The sequence below is a fragment of the Zootermopsis nevadensis genome, unplaced genomic scaffold (genome assembly GCF_977971745.1).
Source record: "Zootermopsis nevadensis isolate Lab colony 2312 unplaced genomic scaffold, Znev_1.0 Znev_ptg000011l, whole genome shotgun sequence".
Classification (NCBI taxonomy): Eukaryota; Metazoa; Arthropoda; class Insecta; order Blattodea; family Termopsidae; genus Zootermopsis; species Zootermopsis nevadensis.
The window spans coordinates 4720242-4740588 of record NW_028259143.1 but is presented as its reverse complement, the minus strand read 5'-3'; the positions used below and the strand labels follow the sequence as shown (position 1 = coordinate 4740588).

General features: G+C 32.8%; 1 protein-coding gene and 1 long non-coding RNA gene across 9 annotated transcripts in view; one reads left to right on the top strand and one right to left on the bottom strand.

Moving 5' to 3' along the window:
* Positions 1 to 20347, bottom strand: part of LOC110836522 (synaptotagmin 1) — a 104491-nt gene that overhangs the window by 4867 nt on the left and 79277 nt on the right. For 5 of the 7 annotated variants that reach the window (XM_087347131.1, XM_022077781.2, XM_022077778.2 and 2 more), the window contains exons 2-8: positions 18084 to 18226; positions 17453 to 17617; positions 16564 to 16706; positions 14707 to 14808; positions 13340 to 13534; positions 12912 to 13088; positions 9 to 126 (exon numbers count right to left, since the gene is read on the bottom strand). In XM_087347131.1, coding sequence (XP_087203257.1) covers positions 9 to 126; positions 12912 to 13088; positions 13340 to 13534; positions 14707 to 14808; positions 16564 to 16706; positions 17453 to 17617; positions 18084 to 18222 — 1039 coding nt within the window. In that variant the 5' untranslated portion in view covers positions 18223 to 18226. The remainder of the gene's footprint in view (positions 1 to 8; positions 127 to 12911; positions 13089 to 13339; positions 13535 to 14706; positions 14809 to 16563; positions 16707 to 17452; positions 17618 to 18083; positions 18227 to 20347) is intronic. The other 2 variants (XM_022077779.2, XM_022077782.2) reach the window with 2 other exon arrangements.
* On the top strand, positions 49 to 13137 carry LOC110836524 (uncharacterized). Of its 2 annotated transcripts, none has more exons than XR_002545336.2 (2): positions 49 to 180; positions 6940 to 13137. It is a non-coding gene; the product is annotated as an uncharacterized LOC110836524 (long non-coding RNA). The 2 variants fall into 2 exon arrangements; XR_002545337.2 differs by having other exon boundaries at positions 64 to 180; positions 6937 to 13137.

Here is a 20347-nt window from a genome sequence, read left to right as displayed (position 1 = left end):
GTTCTAACCTGAGAGACCTCCAACATCCATCTTTTTCAGGTTTTTGGCCTCCAGAATTACAACAGTAAGCTTGCCTGCTGTGGGGACATATCTCAGAGAGAAGCAGATATCACCCAACTTGTTTTCCTGCACAAGCAATAAGGTTTGTTACAGACTGCTCTGCCTCCTCAGATGCTGAAGGTAAATGTTGAAGAACTTTGTTTGATATTGGATACAGTTCTGTTTTGTAACTTAATACTATATTCCAATTAATAAAATTAATGCACATTCATGTACACTTATTTTAATGATATAAAAATACCACTAAATATTACAGATAATATCTAAAGTATTTATCTATTAAAGATGTATAATGGATGACTTAGAGATTAAGAATTAAATCTAATTTAATCTCATACAACATAAATAAGGGATCAATGTTTTAATTCCAGAGGAATGTTCTGAAATGAAAATCTTTACCCATGAAAGTTTATGATGTTTTCAGAAGGAATATAACAGTCTGTTTCATGAAAAGTAGTATTCTCAAGTCAAATGGGTTACCTTTAATGTTATATCACAGTATAAAATATGGTTATCATTACCTAATTTGTTGTTCATTGTGAATCAAGCCAGCAAGTCTTATTGACCTTCCTGACCTCTGCCAGCCAATCAAAGTGAAGGATATTTTGAGGCAACAGGTTTATTAAGAGTCGAATCATGACTAGGCCCTAGTATTTTCCACCCTGTGAAATTCTAGGCTTTAACAGAAGTATGGATTTTGATCTGAGCACAGAAAAACCTAGAGGACTCTATGGCATGTATTCATTACTAGTGTTTGTACTAGGACATCCCTACTTAATATCTTTAACATTGATTAATTGATCTGCAGCATTATAATTCAATGATTTTTAATGTTATGTTAAAGGTTTAAAATACCATGTAGGTTATAAACAAAATTTGTATCACAATAATAAAGTTATTTTCACATTTTTCTCACACCAATATTCTAGTTATTTGTTAATATATAATTATACTCAATCGTGTTTTAATAAACTTATCTGTTACTTGAGTAGTATCAAACAAACTTCTTCAAACTTGTCCAAATATAACTAGCACTACATAACTACATCTTGCACTACATTTAATACTACATTACAGCAGACCTACTTAGCTATCCAATCTTTTAGATTTTGATTTGATTTTCCAATTTCATATTTAAACTTGCTTCACATGCTTTAATTTCTGCCAGAAATACCAAGCATTACGTAACATTTCTGTACTTGTTTCACTATTTTATTTATAAAATTCTTGATGAAGTGTGAAATCCAGAGCAAACAGTAAAATCTCGTAGGACTTCACTTGCCTGTAACAATCAAGTACAGATTTATTTCCTTTCCATCATGAAATGTGATGGTATCCACTTTTATAAGTATTTTCCATACAGATATACAAGTATAAAATTTTGCTGGTTCTTGAATAGTATCAGCAATCGAAGTAATTTTGGAAAACACAAAACAAAACAATAATTCAAAGTATATACATTAATATAACACAAACCAAGTTTTCATATTTGTGTTTTATGCCACTGTACATAATAGAATGTATGATTTTTAATTTTTTGAAAAAAATTACAATTACAATACATGTTTATAATTGTGTCCGTTAGAAATGAGTCAGATATTAAGTGCCAAATGATAATTTAAATAACATACTACACTTAGCGTAATTTAGGACTGTATGCTACAGTCTGCCAGAAGACTGGGGTTCGATCCCTGACAGGGACAGAGAATTTTTCCTCTACCCTCTGCATCCAGACTGGCTCTGGGGCCCACCAAGCCACCTATCCAATGGGTAACGGGGTCCTTTCCTGGGGGTAAAGCACGTCCGGGGCCGTGATGCTAATCATTCACCCCATCTAGTGCCGAGGTTAAGAATGCGTAGGAGCTATACCTCCTCTACTCCCAAGCGACCTACATGGTATGTAGTGGGACTGCTTTACTTTATTTACTTATGCCACAGTCTACAGACCGCATTCTAGTTATAGATAATGAACCAGTAGACATCTCAATTTATGATTAATGGATACATAGATATGTAACAATATTATCCTTTACTTATCCTTTTACTTATCACAAATAACTGGTGCATACAGTTTTATTCACTGGTTCATCTATTTTTTAGCTATATGGGTAGTTTTTCTTGTTTTTGGATATGGGATGAATTTCTGAAACATTTGTTGAGGACATAAATATATTCACTTCTGATTATGATTTAAGGAGGACATAGCATATTATAATGTAATATTTTTATAAGAAGGTTATTTCAAGGATCACGATTTTTGTATTATGGTCAGATCACTTTTATTTGCTGGCAGTGATTTCACAAGACTTACTGGCTTCTGACGTAAATGTTTAAGATATGGAAATGTTTCATTATGAAACCATTTGCTCATGTAGGATATTTAATTATTCATTCACACAACTGTGTAACACAATCTGAGGCAGAAAATATGAAGTATTTAATTTTAGAGGTATTCCTAATTATCCTAAACTAGCATGAGTGAGGCTATTTTATAAGGCCTTGAACTCCAAACACACAATATTTGACAGGATTCATGCATGTTTTCAAAAACTTCATACACCAATAGTGCAGTATTTAGATTTCTGTATAAACATGAGAATATATTTCTACAGACCTTTTTTGGATTCTCAGTGTTCAACATTCAAACTACACAATGAAAGAGAATTTGTAATTTTGAATACCCTCATCTTATACTACAATATGATTTCATTGTTTTCAAATTTAGTAATGAATTTGGCTCACAGGAATCAAGTAAAGTATCAATAGAAAAGTATCAGAATTCCCAAGAAACTAGGAAAAGAGGTCAGTTTACGTGGAACATAATTATTCATGGAGCAGCATTTGGTAACAATTTTTTTTAAAGTTGAAGATGACTGTCATCTGGTATATTGTGCCATGTGGTCTGATACATATTGACTGAGATTTCAGAGGCCTAACTCATTTCAGTCCTTAGCAACAAAACAATGGTAAAAATATAAACCATTTCATTCATTAAACTGCATATTGCTTAACTACAAAAGAATGGCATATACACATTGTTATGTCTTAAAACTGCACATGGTCTCATGCGAACCAAACCAAAAAGAAAATGACAGACAGTAAGGAAACTGAAGATGACAGAAAGATTTTTTATAATAGATAAATTACTTTCATATTTCCTTGATACTTTTTCCACATTCCTCCTAATCTATTAGGAGACCATACATCAGAAGCCTTAAAACAATGTGCAAACCTACAAAAATTCCTTTTGGTTTCTTACATTTCCATATCTTTAAGCAATGCTTGCATTGTGTTTGTTTGTCATGATTTGCTATATTTGTAATTATTAAGTAAACCCTTTCAAATTTTTAAATCTCCATTCTGTATCATTGCATTATATAAAACTATCATCACAGACAATGACAATAACACTAACATGTACCATACGTATACTAACTGTCATTAGCGTGAGGACTTTCCAGACATCACAAGCCTAAGAATATATATGGATACCATGTACTTTGTTGGCTACTATGTACTTCACAACACCCAGCTTGGACTGCTAATTTTAAGAACTACTATGCACACACGCCCACACATTAAAATCTTCACTCACACCAGGACTGGACTGAACAGCTTTATAGATACAACACATTCTTTGTCATTCAAGTGTAATTTTCCTTTCAAATATGCTGTGGCAAGTTTTGTACTTATTTGCACGCTGAAATTTTGTCTGTGTTCTGCACAAGATACTGCACGTGGACTACGAAAATGGAAAGTATTCAATTTACAGTCACTGAGACAGAAATTTATGGTTAATAAATCGCCACATTTTAAGACTATGTCGTATTGTCTCAGAATTTGTTTATGGCTATTTCAGATTCTGTTCAATGAAGCTAAGCAAATAAAATATGTTTATTAAAACATTATTTTTTATGTCATCGAGTGATCCTGGATAATTGTCGAAGCGTTACGTAGGCCGGCCCAGCCCTGGTGCAGACACACACACACTTAATTTTGTATAATTACAGAAATCTTGTTGGCATGGGAGGTCAGAAAAAACAGGGGTTCAGACAAATGTAAGAGAGTGACACAAACCTATATTAATACTCTGAAAAATGTTTCTGTCAACAGAATCTGTACCATATTCAATTAATATCATTAACTGTTTATTTTTAAACAGTATTCGAGTTCAGTTCAGTCTTCTGTTACAAGACACACAGGATGAATCAAATCCTTTAAAGAACAATCATACATCAACTACAAATTAGCATCAGTCAGAATAAGTATGAGTCAGAGTAAAAATAAGGCAATGATATTTCATTACTAGGCTACTTAAATTAAAAGGAAATATAGACAGGGTAAACAGAATATTTTTACTCTTTTCTCATATTTATCCTAAGTGATATGACAAAGAGCACAGAAAAAATCAAGATGCTGAAACAATGTTAAGCAACATATGGCATAACTGCACTGTATATTTTCTAATATTCTGCCATTTGTTAATAATTAGCTGCATTCTGAGCAAGACTTTTATTGTAAACCACTCCTCTTGAAATAAAGCACAAAAAAATTCAAGAAGATATCTACAGGCTAAACTGACATTTTTATTTAAATATTTATAATATATTTCATAAATATTATCATGAGCAGAGAATAATATCCTGTGTATCTTGCATCATCACCACAATATGCTACCAACAATACACTGATGGTACACAGGGTTAGGTCAACACAGGTGAGGCATATTGATCGAGTGCTACACTGATTTTTGAAATGGGGAAGGGTAAAAGCCTTCCTAGAGAGAATTAGTTTAAGGGTATTGAGCAGCTGGAATCAATGTTACAGCACTCTGCTGATATTCCTCTTTCTTGCACCAAACAGTCACTTCACTCATGATATATCAGAGAAGTGTTCTTATCACTTACGCCTGAAATTCTTATTAATCTCCAGATTAGTTAAACTTGCAAAAGTAAACCAAATACCCCACTGCAGTATGTATTTCAACCAAAATTTTAGTACAATTAATCTTGGTTTATAAATAAATTGTGACACATTGGGAACAAGTGATGCAAAGGGCTGTAATACTGATCAAACTGGATGATTCCCTTTGTGGAATTACACAGAGTATTGTTATTTATGAAATAATTTGTGAACTAAGCTCTAGGACATTATGTGTGTAGAACGGAGTGCAGTGAACAGTAGTGAAGACCGGCTTGTTATCTTACTGCATACAAACAGCCATGCAAGCAGGACAAAAGCCATATAGAAAATTACATGCAGCTGCATAAATCAGATACCATTTAAGCAATAACTATACAAGCATGACAATATACTGGACGAAGATTTGTTGTAAAAACACAAAATAAAACACTTCTCATATATGTTATTAACATCTCGTGTTTCAATCGATGATTGCAATGAAAATTCAACTTCCAGAAAGTATGAAAAATTTTATCTTTAGATATTTTATTTTTTCAGTAAACACAACGCATTTTCTAATAAGAAAATATTTTGCTGGGAAGTTACAAAGAAGAGCCCGGACAATATCGCTAATGTAACATTCTTCTAAGAGGATGTATGTTGAAGCAAACTGTTTTCTGGACATTATCCATTGTCCAAGATTAAATAAAATAAAATCAATAAAACCATAAAATCTTTGACGATGGATAATGTCCAAAAAACAGTTTGCTTCAACAATGCACCATCGTCACAAACTTTCAGAATTGAGGATGTGTATGTTTCTGTCTTTCTGTCCATGTTTTTAATGCTCCTCTGGGAGTGAAGCAATTGTGTCTTAAAAGCATGAGCAGAATGCATAAAATAATTGTCTCATAATTAGGTTACCTATTTTTTTAATTACTGCACCCTGTACTGCATAAAAGAACCTGCCATTTATGCTGTTTCAATCTGGTGCAGCGAAGACAGTAATTCACTATCAGTGTGAAATCAATGATATTATTTGTAGTGGGGAGGTCATTTAGAAAGAAGTTGTGTATATAAACCATTATTAGAATTACAAAACTAACAATCTATATGACAAATACCCGTAGGTACGTCCACTAACACAAAATAAGTGAAAAAGTAAGTATAATATTAGAATTTGTGATGTTGCGTACTGTCTTAAATCTTTTTTGTAATACAGACACTACGATTTTGTAATTTACTTACACTGTTTCAATTTCACATTCATCATCAGAAACAAGTAATTATATTCTCTGATTAATAAATTTCCACCCATGATAAAATGTAGATTCTGTAATTTCACTCTTGGCATAACAATTATAAATATTCTTTACGCACACAAAAATACATTAAATTAAATTTAGGCCTTTTATCAATTAATTTTTATCAGAAAAGAAGATAGCTGTCATTTGAGATGAAGAACCATTATATATGGTACATACTGACAAACATTTCAGAGGAGCTTATTGCCTCTATCAAGAGGGTACTGAATGTCACTCATTATCTACCAGACTGTTTTGCCATATCCCAGAAGACAGCCATCTTCATAATCATCACTGTAAGAACCTCAAATCTTAAATTAATTGGATAAATTTTCAAATATAGTTTATCAAAACAGATAAAAATGTATCTATAGTTTTAAAATAACTCAGGTGCTTCTAACTGAGAGCAATGCTTGGTTAATGTACATAGAAATTTATTTATTTAAAAAAATCATGCTTTACAAGCTTTTCACAAAATACTCTCACAACACACATGCAAAGCAACACAAGCTATGTAATACTAAATAATATACAATTACATAATTATTGTATTGCTATATAGGGATTTATATGCTTTTGGTTGATATTTTTCATTTATTTTTCTGTTAACAAACTAAAAAATTTCTGATACAAAAATACTTACGTGTAGTTTTTGTTTGATTTTTTGAAGCAGCATGCAAATGAGTCGAAGGGCACAACCATATACAGAGGCCAAAAGCAGAGCAGAGTAAATTTGGGGGAAAAAGAGAGAGAAAGAATCAACATGAATAACTGCTCCGATCCAAACGACCGAATACTGGTCCGTATTTGGTTTCGTTGTTCCGAGCTGAGTGAGACTGCCTGCGACAACTGCATTCCTTCCTGAGCGGGCGGGATTCCACTTTCGACCATGTGGCTCATATCCATCAACTACTTTGCTCTACCATAGTTAATTCACCTATGTGAAAACTAGTAAATGATATCCAAAATAACTTACAAAATAATATGTTTGTGTCCAATGAAACAACTTGACACGTCAAGTAAATCAAGACACTAGACACCCAAATATAGAAGATATGATCATTCAAATCTCCATTATTATACTTAATTTTATAAACTGAATTCAGTATATATACTTTATATAGACTAAATTTGTACATTAAATGCTAAAACTCTATTTACCTTTAATTGTATGTTTACAAAACTAATAATAGCATTGAACCAACTTGCGTAGCTTTTTTATGTGATACGTCAATTCCTAAAAGAGTTTTAACATAAGTCTTTTACCATTATGATGTGCAAGTAGTCGTTGGTGAAAAAGAAGTGCTGTATAATCCCCTTACCATTACTCCATTAGGACTCTGCTTTGTGTCTGCTATAATTTCTGAATTTATTTAAATTTAATCCTGTTTTATCTGTTATTTCCTGTTTCTTTATTTAGAAATGTTTATTAAGTTTGTGTGATAATATATGCTGTATAAATAATGTGGGACGTGAGACATATTAACAACGGAATGTCCAATTTTGCGATTATCTTTGCAGGAGTTAAGAAGAAATTAACAGCTAAATCTTGAGAAAAAAAATTAAAGCAAATATAAAGGAATCTAGTAAATAATGTTATTACTTAGATATTTATCTAGTTAAATGTAATAAACCTTATGATTTTTTTTTCTAAACTGTATAGACTTGGTATATACACACTTAGTACATGTAAGTTTCTCTTCTCAGTTGTATAAAATGTTAGTACCAGACAAGTATGTTCTGTTTTCGCCATTATTTTCTAATGATTTCAAATGGGTGAACTGTGTGATAATGTAGAGCAGAGAAGCACTAGATATGAGTCATTTGGTTTTCTTTCAGACTGCATGTTACAATTTTCAACAGTGTCGATTTCTCTTAATGAATATTATTTACAAACATCTGTCACCATATATACTTAAATAATTTTCATACAAAATATATGGTTAAATCTCATAATACTGTATTATTCTTCCACCTTATATCAGAAATATGAACGAAAACTTGTATATACAGAGATAATCATTCATAAGTATAAAGGTAATTTATTATTTTTGGGGGTGTGGTAAAAAATATAGTTACACAAACATATTTAAATATTATATACTTATAAAAATGTCAAATATTTTCATAAGATAAACAGCAAACAATGTTCTAAAAACTGCTGAAATATTGTATCATGCAACCTAAGTGGAGACATAACAGGGCAAAGCAAGTCAAACATTGCAGTAATTAGTAATAAAATGGAATAAAATCACTTCTTTAAGTTTCAAAACTTATTTGTGCTGTAACTAATTTTAAATTTGAGTATGATAATTAAAACATGACATTACATCCTAGGGTTCAATACTGAAGACATCATGAGAAATGTAGATATTACACTTACGGTCTGCTGTTCAGACCACGTACAAAAAACACACATTCATAATTAACTTTTTCTTACCAGAAATGCTATTTTGTTTACAACATTAAAGCAAAATATGAGTCAGCTTGTAATTTCATGTGACCTACAACAAAATGGTAGTTAATGAATTTTGATGTCTATTTTAATACATTTTTTTTAGATTTAAAATGTGTAGTAATTATTAAGAATGAATATTATATATATAGAATTCTGTAATAATTAATATCTATATTTAAAATGTTATTAAATGAAAACTATATTACATTAGTAGCTCTTAAACAAGATGTTATCTAAATCTTGATGTTTAATTGGAATTGAACCCTTGGAAAATAAGCTTTAAATTCTTATCTGTTATGTATTGTATATGCTGATTAAAAATTAACACAACAAAACTGGAGCATGATCTGCAAAATTACATGCAAATCAATGTATTGTTTTACAAAACTTTAGAACAATGCTTTTAAATGTAATATGATTTGCATGCATTAGTAGAAAAATAGATAATATTTAAATAGAAATCCTACAGCATACAAAATCAAATGAAATATACATTGCACTTTGCAGAAGGTGTTCAACAAAGTGTGATCGTTGTAGTATTTGTTTCAAGAAACCCATCTATCAATTTAACAATACTTGGTGTAATACAATGTGCATCACCAAACATTGTGACAGATGGTTTGCTTTGTCTGTTTCCATCCTGTGATACTGAGAACAATACACATACTTTGTCAGAAATGAGTTAATTGTATTGTGTTATGTTTTCTTGCAATATATGTTTCATCAATCTTATAGCATGCAGGCAAATTGACATTTGCTGAGAGTTATCAATCCTTAAGTACTTGCATGAGAATTCAATGGATTTGTTTTGGTATTACATAGATTAAATTTTTGTTAAACATTCTACATTCCTCACATAGCATGTATTCTTTATAATATACATTTTGGATATTGATCAGTTATAAATGAACCTTTATTATTCTTCAAATGGGGGTTTAAACCCCATACTATGGCAGTGCGAAAGCCAGATTTTAGCTCTGGGATTAACAGTTTAGCTTTATGTACTGCGATGCACACGTGTAGAGCTCTTTTAAATTATTGTTACTTGTCAACAAAGAGAAAGAGGGGGAAACATGCAGATCTGAAACAATTTACTGATGAAAACCCAAGGAATAAATTATACATACATTTGCAAGAACTTTTGCAAATTTTTCTGTACATTCTTTTTTTTCCCCCCGGTTTAACAATGGTTATACATTTTCCGGTACCCTTTACAGGTCCCCAACTTTTTTTATATTAGTTGGCTTGATCTATGGACATTCGGTATGACTCCTTGGACGAGGGATCGGCCCGTCGCAAGGCCTCTACCTATTTACAGGACAGCAGAACACAGAAAAAAATCCATGGCTTGAGTGGGATTCGAACCCACGGTCCCCACGACCAAGCAGCACAAGACCCTCGCCTCAGACTGCGCGGCCACTGCGGACCCCCATTTTTCTGTACATTTAAGACTAATTATGATTAATTTATATGGATATTTACAAAATTATATATTTCACATTTGATGCAATACACAAAAATATAATTGTAAGATGTGACTGAGAAATTCTCTTATCTGTCAATTATGAGTGACTAATTGCGTGACCATGTGAATTAATGTGACAAATTATGACTCTTATGTGCATGTCAGCTAGAAGTGTTACATGGATGTCTTTTTCAGAAATATTTCTCATTCTCATGCAAGTATAGTACTTAAGGTAGTACATCAGCAGTCATTTGTATTAATACAATATTCACTTAATGGAATTACACTGTAGAATTCAGGGTTATAATCAAGGCCATCAAAGAAGCAAATTGTTGCAGGAGAGTGCAAAGCATTCTGTAAACATGTGTTTGTTCATGTTTTGTGATTATCTTCCTTTAATAATATGGTACAATTTACATTTTTTTGTAGTCCACAAACTGCATAGAAGGTGAAAGATATCTTCTATTTTATATATTACAGTCTATATCCTTCCACCATTTCCATAAATTTTATCAAATTTCAAAATTCTGATCATTAAGCATGCACTGACACCTTGTGAAATTTATTGTTACTCATGGCAGTGATTATGTTTTAAATAAATTCTGTAATCAACGTAATAAAATAAGTTGCAGATCTTTAAATACCAATAGTACTTTCCTAACCTATATGTTTTTAATTAATTATGTTGTTTCTCACTTGAAATGTGAATCCATTTTTAGTGTTACTGACTGACGATTTTCAGATTTTTGTAGAAATTGAATAAGTGGTCTCTCTAATTATTATATCTATGAATATATATCACTGCTTTATAAGAAATCATAAAACTACAAAATAAGACAAAGTAAAAGTAATATCTGATGCAGAGACAGGCAGATTTAGAAATGTTTGGAATTTAAACTATGTCAAGCTTGTAGGCTTATATTATTTTAATTAAAAAGACAATGTTAGAAGAAATATTAAAGTTTTGATAATCAATATAATCGCTAATCTAGATTGATAAAGTGTTATTCAAATTGACAATAATGTAACTAAGTCACACTTTTAAGTCAAGAAACTTTTAACACTCAAATTTTTCATTTTATATTATAGAACACAACAGGAATTAAGGTCTTTAAAATAAGAAAAAATGCTTATATAATTTACTGAAGTTCCTCATAATGTGAGGCTCTAAGCTGTAGTTTACTTTTATATAAATCAAAAGTTGTGCTTAGAGCTATAAACTGTTCATGTTCAACAATAATGCAAAGATGAAAATTTATTTCATTCTGTGATAAAATGTGAATAAACATGATAATTTTGACGTAGAACGCAGTTACTGAAACTATATTATTGTTAATGGTTTCCTGTTTTTCCTATTATGACTGATAAGAATCTACATACAATTGGACTTCACAGGCTTAGTGAATGCTTAAGACTGATTTACTTTTCACTGCAATAATTTTGTCAACGTGTCCTGCACCTCTCTCACTAAACTATTAATCCATTAAGTACATATAATAAATGACTTGAAAAAGTCTTAAAAAAAAAATTTGGCCAAATTTAGAAGAGAAAGGGTCATGAATAAAATGTCAAGTATTTATTTATTTGTTGTTCTTGACAAGATTCAGTGGTCATCATCATCTTTATTTTTTGTGGATTGACCTTAAGAAGATTGCTCTTTATAAGAAAATGTTTGCAGAATCCAGGAATTGCATTTCAGTGTTTTTGAATTTTCTTCTGAGAACATTATCAGAATGCTGCAGGGTTGGCTTATGATATTTTATAAATTATTTCCATATGTAAGTTCCACATACAAATGGAATATTAGCATTTGTTTTTTATTTCTAAATGTTTCAGCGAATGCATAAGCATAATGTATCATACCTGCAATTCAGTAAATAAGAAATGTACAAATATAAATTCAGACAGTGAATATTTTTGTAAGATTTGAGGTTTTCACAGCGATGAGTATGAAGATTTCTGTCTTCTGGGTTGTTGCGCTGTGTAGTCTGGTAGATGTTTACCAACGTTTTAGAGGTCATACTGCCTCCGTCATCAGGGCGATGAAACGTTGGTAAACATCGACCAGACTACACAGCGCAACAACCCAGAGGACGGAAATATTCAGTGAATATTTTTAATTTTATCATAATTTTTTTCTGTTTTTTCTGTGTGAGTGTAAGGTACAGGGTTTCTTAATATAACGATACTGACTTCTGCAAGTGATACAGTTTTTTTACACTTTCTATGCAGTTGTAGACTACTGTGATTACTGTTATGTCCTAGAAGCTGTATTTATATGGGCTATTTTGTATTATCTTAATTATTTTCAATGTAAGAAGAGAAAATAGATGACCTACAAATGTTCAAATGTATATATAAATATAAAAAATTCAATTAGGAAGCTGAAAGATTTTGATATATGATCTGAACAGTTTCACGTGCGATAAAGATGGAAGAAATGCCATGATAGCTTTTACTGATTAAAATATATTTAAAATGCTAAATCCTGATTAGTTTTATAATATTATAATCTTTCAACTTGCAGATTCAGTTACTAGATTCATAAGATAAAGGTTAGAAAATTGCCATTACATTTTTGTGTGTAACTGGTAAATAATTCTCTTCATGTTATGAATTCTTACCTTACCCAGAGGTAGGTGCCTAAAACTGACTATAACATACATGCAAACCAGTTTTTAATTAATTAACACCGCACTAATTATTGATAAACTTCTCCTACCTGTCCGCCTTCGCCCTCCACACTCTGCAGTTCACGCCAGTCCTCAATAGTCTGTGCCAAGTCAACTTGACACAGGGGTAATTTCACCTCGCCAATCTGATCGTGCTTTGAAAAGCGATCAAAGTCAAAGATGGCAAATACAAGTGTTTTGTTCATGGCATCTGCATAAGGGACATTCTGTAAAAACAACAAAAAATTTAGGAATAAATTATGTTTATGCTGTGTATTCAGGTTTTAAAAGTTAAAATTCCTCGTAATTATTATATGTATTTTTGTACTAACAACTTTCCTTGGCAGTAATTCAGAGGTGTCAATATCTATACCGCTAACTCACTCACTTATTTTTAAAGTAATTTCTTAGTGTAATACCTAGAACCTAATTAAATATGTATCAATTTCACATAATTAATGAGTCATCTACAGCTTACCTTGAAAGTAAAGGTTTCATTGAAAACAGGATTTAGTGTTTTCCGGTGAACTTTAGTCTCAAATTTCTTCTTCTTGTCAGGAAGAAGATAAACTTTAACGTACGGATCCGATGTACCACCCATATCTAGTGCGGGCAGATCTTCAGCCTGAATCACTGTCACAGACAGGCTGTTTGCATTGAAGTCATACTCCAGCTATAAGAATACATGCACTTTTCAGTGATTTGTAGACCAATAAGCAGATATGATCAATACATAAACACTTTTCTCAAGCTTTGTGCGACAGCAGGTTCCCCACAGGAAACTAACAATGAAACTTCAACATTCTGTAACACAGAAGTACTGCCTACATTTTGAGAAAGAAAATCTTCTTGGGCAAAAAGCCAAAATCAAATGTTTTAGACGCCATCTCCACCTCAATCATCAGGGTAATATCCCAATGATGGAAGCGATGTACTTTTGCCTGTAACTGACGTGGCTCGCTGCTCAAAAAGATTTTATCAAGTCCAGTCGCTGTGAAGAATTATTGTCGTAACTAGTGCTGATTCTCCTGCAGTAATGCAAGGTGTTGCCAATACTTTTTTAATAAGCTATAATATAAAGATTTGCATTCTTATTCTTCTTCTTCTATGGCTCTCCGGTCCGTGGCCTCCTCAATTCTCCTCTTCCATTCGGTCCGTCTGTCCGAGGTTGAGGTTTTGAAACATCTTCCATTTTACGGTGCAAGGTTGTTAGCCTTGCGACCAACCCCCAACCTGGAGGACCAGGGTACCTGTCTTAGTCTGACCTCTTCCCCACGACCAATCTGGTTGTTTCTAAAATATTATATTTGCTAATTTAATGGTAATAAACAAGAAACAAGCTAAACCATTTACTGGAATGAGAAAGCAAATACAATACAGAAGGGACAAAAAAAATGTTCTTTAATCATTGTTTAATTTTTATATTTTCTACAGACTGTATTCACATTTAATAGCTTAATACTGTCACAAGGAGCCAACAATGGGTGATTATCCAGCTTTGGTATTGGGGCAGACATTAAACTGTGGCCACTGTTGGGTTTATGAACATGATAATGAATTCCAGGCTCCATAAAAGTAAGGAAATTTTATGATTAGCTAAACAGATGCCTCGTGAAATTAGAGACTTGTGCAAAACCCACAGTATATATATCTGATGAATGACAAGACAATTATTTTTTTACGCTTTGAATACAAATGCTATGAAGCAAGTTCTTTAGCCTGTCTGGTAAATAATATAGCATCCTCTCCTTCTCTTGCTTCTGCAATGTATTCCCTTACCAAATATTTTCATTTTGTGTTTGTATACGGGACAGCAAACTCATGTAGGTTTACTAAGGAACTGACCTTGTACTGCAGTCGCCCTAGCTTAACCTCACTCTGCTTACTCTCAGCCTCATCAGCGCCATCTTCAGCGTTCTCTGTTAGTTCCTCCATATCAGGTTGAACCTAAGTCATGCGTGATATAAGATCATCACTACGATTACAAAAACTCTTAAAAACTAAATTCCTTCGTGCATAAATTCATACTTCGTAACATAATACGATTTAAATTCAGTAAATAAATATTTGATAACACAAAGACCGGATGTCAATAATATAAGATATGTACGTATTTTAAAACTTTAATTGTCAACTTAAGTCTGTATGAAGATATTCTATTAAAGAATCACTAAATCAACAGCGTACATGAAATTACTAAAACGAATACCAGTAATTCCATACGAAAAGTCCATCAAGAAAGTCTAGGTTACTAAGTTTCTCTTTATATATTTATTAACTTAACCTCAAAATAATTATAAAAACACCATTACCACTTAATATTTATTTACAAATCCGTGAATCTGATCACTGAAAATCACAACAGTGACAACATGCATGAACAGTTTCCGTACTTCGTTTAAATTGCAATTTAACTATCTGTTTCTATATACTGTAGAGAAAACTACTTTCTTTCTAAGGTAGAAAATATGTAGCTTAATTTTCTTTAATGTGAACTCGTTACAGCATTTTGTTTGCTGTGTGATGAAAAATAAAGTAATTAATAAATTATAACAGACAAATATATCTATACGTTTATTAACATCGTAAACTGATTGTGAACATGTTCTAAAACAGTGGTATTGAACTTTTTTTGTTCGCGTACCCCCAGATATAATTTCTCTTCAACTTTGTACCTTCAAAGTTGTTGGTGTATAATTCAAGTTATACATAGTATATAATCTACATCTAAAATAAATTAAATAAATTACATTACTGATTATTCAGTGTTTATCATAAAAAAAATTAAATTTCACGTACCCCCTAAAATGTCTTCGCGTACCTCAGGTTGAATAACACTGTTCTAAAATATATAAACTACGACTGATTTCCAAGCAACTGATTACGTCTGAACTTTAACACAAGCCATCTAAATTGCTATAGAGCTAATTTTATCATCGAGTTCACATTATTGAAAGTGCTTGAAGTAATTTTACCATAACTATGAGTTTCATGCTCTTTATATGAGTAAGATACCTTCAGTTAGAAAATAACATGCTAAGCATCGAAATAAGTGAATATATATAGGAAGTGATTAACTGTCCTCAAAATGCAATAAGTAATCTAAGTAAATGATGTGAAAGAAAGGAAATCTTTTAATGACAGAGGATGACTGCATATTCTAGGACAAATTCAAAAATGAGTAAAATTCATATATCATCATTTTATCGTCAGATATTAAAAGAGATTCCAGTACGTAACGTTTTAATTTTCCTGATGTGGCTGTCGATGTTTGGGATTTGTGGATTAGTGTGTTCAAAGCAGTTTATGGCAGTGCTAAAAAATTGGTGCATACTACAAGCACTTTGGTAAGGTAACAGCTTGAAAAAACTTGTTCACAAATATTGTTCCAGCACACACCTGAATAGTAATGATTTCAAAAAAAAAACTGTTCATACAGTCACTTCAATTTGAAATCTCTTTAAAATGATGGGGAAAATGAATGAGCAATACCATGCAATAGAACTTTCATTAGCTATAAAATTATTTCATGCACTTTTTGAAACTACTTAGCCATCAGTCCAGAAGACTTCCTTTAGTCTTTGTGCATAAAAGGAAAGTTTCGTAATTGTAAAGTTCGTAGTTTCCAAATATTTTTCCATTGAAATATCAGTAATGTGAACATTTTAAATCTTTGTTCAAATTGTAATATTATAAAAATACCTTTTCTTTGTAAGCTGGGCCAATCAAACTAACCCCTTTAAGGTCAAGAGCTCTACCCTTTCCCTTGCCATCCTTTCCGCGTTTCTTCCGACAACAGCGCCACACGCAGCAGCCGCAGATAACCAGAATCAGTATGCAAATACCTGCCACAGATATTTCAAGTTCGGTAATGTTTCAGAGTCAAAATACGAGCAATAACTTTATTTTTATTTATTATTATTTAGTGCTCTGTCTGAGGACAGGTCCATATGAACAGGATCCTTCCATCCTTTTCTCGGACTGGGACCTGTTCATATACGTTCTTGGCAGATGATCCAGAAGTGGTTTGCCATTGCCTTCTTCTGTGTGTGAATGGAGTAATTGTTGGGATGCCACGGAGAAACCGGGGAAGCCCCCGGAGGAAAACTCCGTGTTGCCTAGACCACGGCCTTGCCCAACACAAGTTATAAATTCGGGCACCGCCGGGAATCGAACCCGAGACCCCAGGATTACAAGGCCAGCGTTCTAACCGCTAGACCACCGTGGCGGTTTATTATTTTTTTATTTATCGTATTAATATTGATCTATCAGTAAATATTGGTGCTTAATTTACTGGAAACTGAAGCATTACCGTATTTCTTTAACAGCACTGAAATTTTTTTGCACAATAAATAAATGACAATCGAAGATGATGGTTTTGAAAATAATCGTATCTGACTTTCGGATGACAGATAATATAAATTGGTGAGCATCAGAAGGGCATAAGTAGCAAGTGATGGAAGTCAATTAGTTTTTTGTGTAATATTTGTTTCTCGACGTTTCCTATTTGATTGTTTTGGATCAGTACTAAATGAAAGTTGAAAGTTCAATAATACAAAGTACTAAAAACTGAGACTGAAAATATATTTACCAATAACGATGGCAATGACGGCTGCAGTTGGGATTCCCATGTCATGAGCCATGGTATCGGCAGTTTTCATCAGTCGCTCACCAATTTCCTCAGCAGTGCTTTTCGTTGGTAGAGCCGTGCCTGTAGGTTGTTCCTCTGCAGCTGCAGTGGTAACTGTACTACCCTCTGTCAATAAATAAAATGTATTTCCTTTGCAAATTATTATAACTTATAAAGACTTACCCCATTAATAAACACATTAAATGAATTATAAATGCATTAATTAACAAAATAATGGAATGCATATCCAATAATTTTAATGCAAATCAAAACTGTTATAGATTATCACAGGTTAAGGTTTTTTTTTGTAAGATAACGAATTTGAATAAAGAAAAAGTCTTTAATGGAGTGAACCGTGAATGATAATTTGTGAGATAAGTAGAGAGGACATGTGTCAATGTCACATTAACAAAAGCTCTCGAATATACATCAGATCCAAATTTTGTTTGGAATCTATTGAGAAATTAAAAAGGTGTGGGAGTGAATAATAATGATAAATATGAAGTTTTTCCATTTGTCAGCCTTGATTTTTGTCATGGGCAAAGAAATGAGTAAGTTCATCGAGCCCTGCATATACGAGTACTTTTATTACCATTAACATGTGGTAAAACTGTGGTAGAACTGTAGACTATTATCTGCTGTTTAATTTCTCCGACTGTCACATTGTTTTGACCTTGATCTGTCACCTCTCCTGGCTTTAATTCTTGACCCAAGGCTGTCGAAGGCGCCATTGCTCTGAAAACAAATAGCAAACATACTGAATATATCAGGTATTTAATTACTTAAGTTTTTTATATATATATCTTAATTGCGTCATGTTTGTGTTATATGTTTTATTACCTTTCATTACGTTCTATTATTTTGTATTACGTTTAAAACTTACATCCTTACACTCTTTGAATTGTTATTATATTTCCTATGTCAAAATCCATAATCACGACTTGAAAAAATTAATTTCACAGATAATGAACATCAAAATGCATACTCCAAATCAAGATGAAGACTGAAAATTAAAAATCAATAAACGCAATGCACAAATGTACAATAGTTTTTAAAAATATATGAATTGATAAGCCTGATGATGATGTGGTAAACATCGAAACATGTCGTCGAAATCAAAAGCGCTGTGATAGATGTAATATTATACGACACAGAAAAGCGCCATAAAATATAACATAATGCAATTTATATTGTAAATGTTATAAATAATTTTAACAACATTATTTTAAAAACAAGTTTTGTGTATAGACTGGAAAAATAAATATATGTATTAAGTTTGTTGTATAACCATACCACAGTTATCAAAATCACCTCTGCTTTGACAAGTTTGTGTTTTGTACTTTAAACAGTCTGTGTCACCGCACTGTTAATTTACTTATCATTCTCTGTGGAACTCAAGTTAAACATTTAATTATCTAAATTCATTGACGCGCAGAGTTCTGAAGATGCCTGCAAGGCACAGACATAACATGTCGGATGAAGTGATAAAAGATGGCTGTCTTCTGGGTTGCAACATGTAGTCTGGCAGAAGTTTATCAGCGTTTCAGAGGACCTTACTACCTCCATCATCAGAGCGATGAATGCAACTTATACCATACTACATGTCGCTACAACCGAGCAGAAAACCATCTTTGTACTCACTGACGTGAGAACCTTAAATTCTACGAAGTGATAAAAGATCAAATATAGACAGAATATTTGATATTGGAAATGTAACAATATTGTTCTTCAGGTTTGTGATGCAGCGTAGGCAGTGAAAACATTTCAGAGAAACATACTATCTCAATCTTCAGTCCTGAAGATGGCCAGTCGGTGGCCGAAGGTTTAAAAGCGAGATCTCTAGACTATGAAGCAGTAGCGATATTCAGTTAATCGTGACATTGAGTCAGTAGCTGTACTTTTGTGCACTATTACCCGTAGTTTAAAAATATAAATATATAATTCAGTAAAATATGTGTTAAAACCGAATAGTACAGAAATTCAGTAACACCGTCCAACAGATTAATAGGGCATTTAAAAATTACTAGCAGACAAATTGCGCAGCCTGAATTAGATCTTGATAGACATGTACTCCTTTATCGCTCTGGATGAAATGCAATTATCAGTATGTGTTTATTCTTTATTTAACGAAGCCGTGTTAACTGCACCTAATGTCGCGGTCAAATGGTTAGCATCCTTCTTCTCTAATACCGAGGTCGAACATTCCTCCTACTTCCAGTGGGGCATTGCTCGTACCATCCATCGCACGAGTCAGGCGGTGGCCTATACTCCATGTACCTCAGTGCTTGGCTCATCTTTGGTCATCGACACCCGGGGAAGAAAACCTCGTCCGGACAATAACCAACTTGGTCTTCACCATCAGTGAGCAAAATTCAATATCACAGTCTTTTCGGATGTAGCATCAGATGTCAGCTAGGAAAACCTACGACAACACGCATCTACATTCGTTTTCATGCTGACATCCTCCAGCGAACTGTGAGACTAACACACTGCCGCCTTTAGCAACTAATAAACTACATATATTTATAGTTTTCGGGGCATCCCTCCAACATCTAAAACGCGTAATCGGCTATGTCGTGTCCACCATTTCTTGACCTCGGCAGTAGATGGAGGTAAATGGCTAGCTTCACGTCCCGGCCGCTTTAGCCCCGAAGAAAGAGACCAGTATCCATTGAATATGAGACTGGGCGGATCCCAGAACCAACCTGGATGCGGACCCTTCTGGGAATCGAAGCCCAGTCAAGTCCGTAGTTTTTCACTTTATTGACTGAATTATTCAAGATCCTCTTTCATTGAAAAAAGAACTTCCAAGAAATGAAGAGTTCAGTAAGAGAAGTTCTGAAAGCACAATTCATA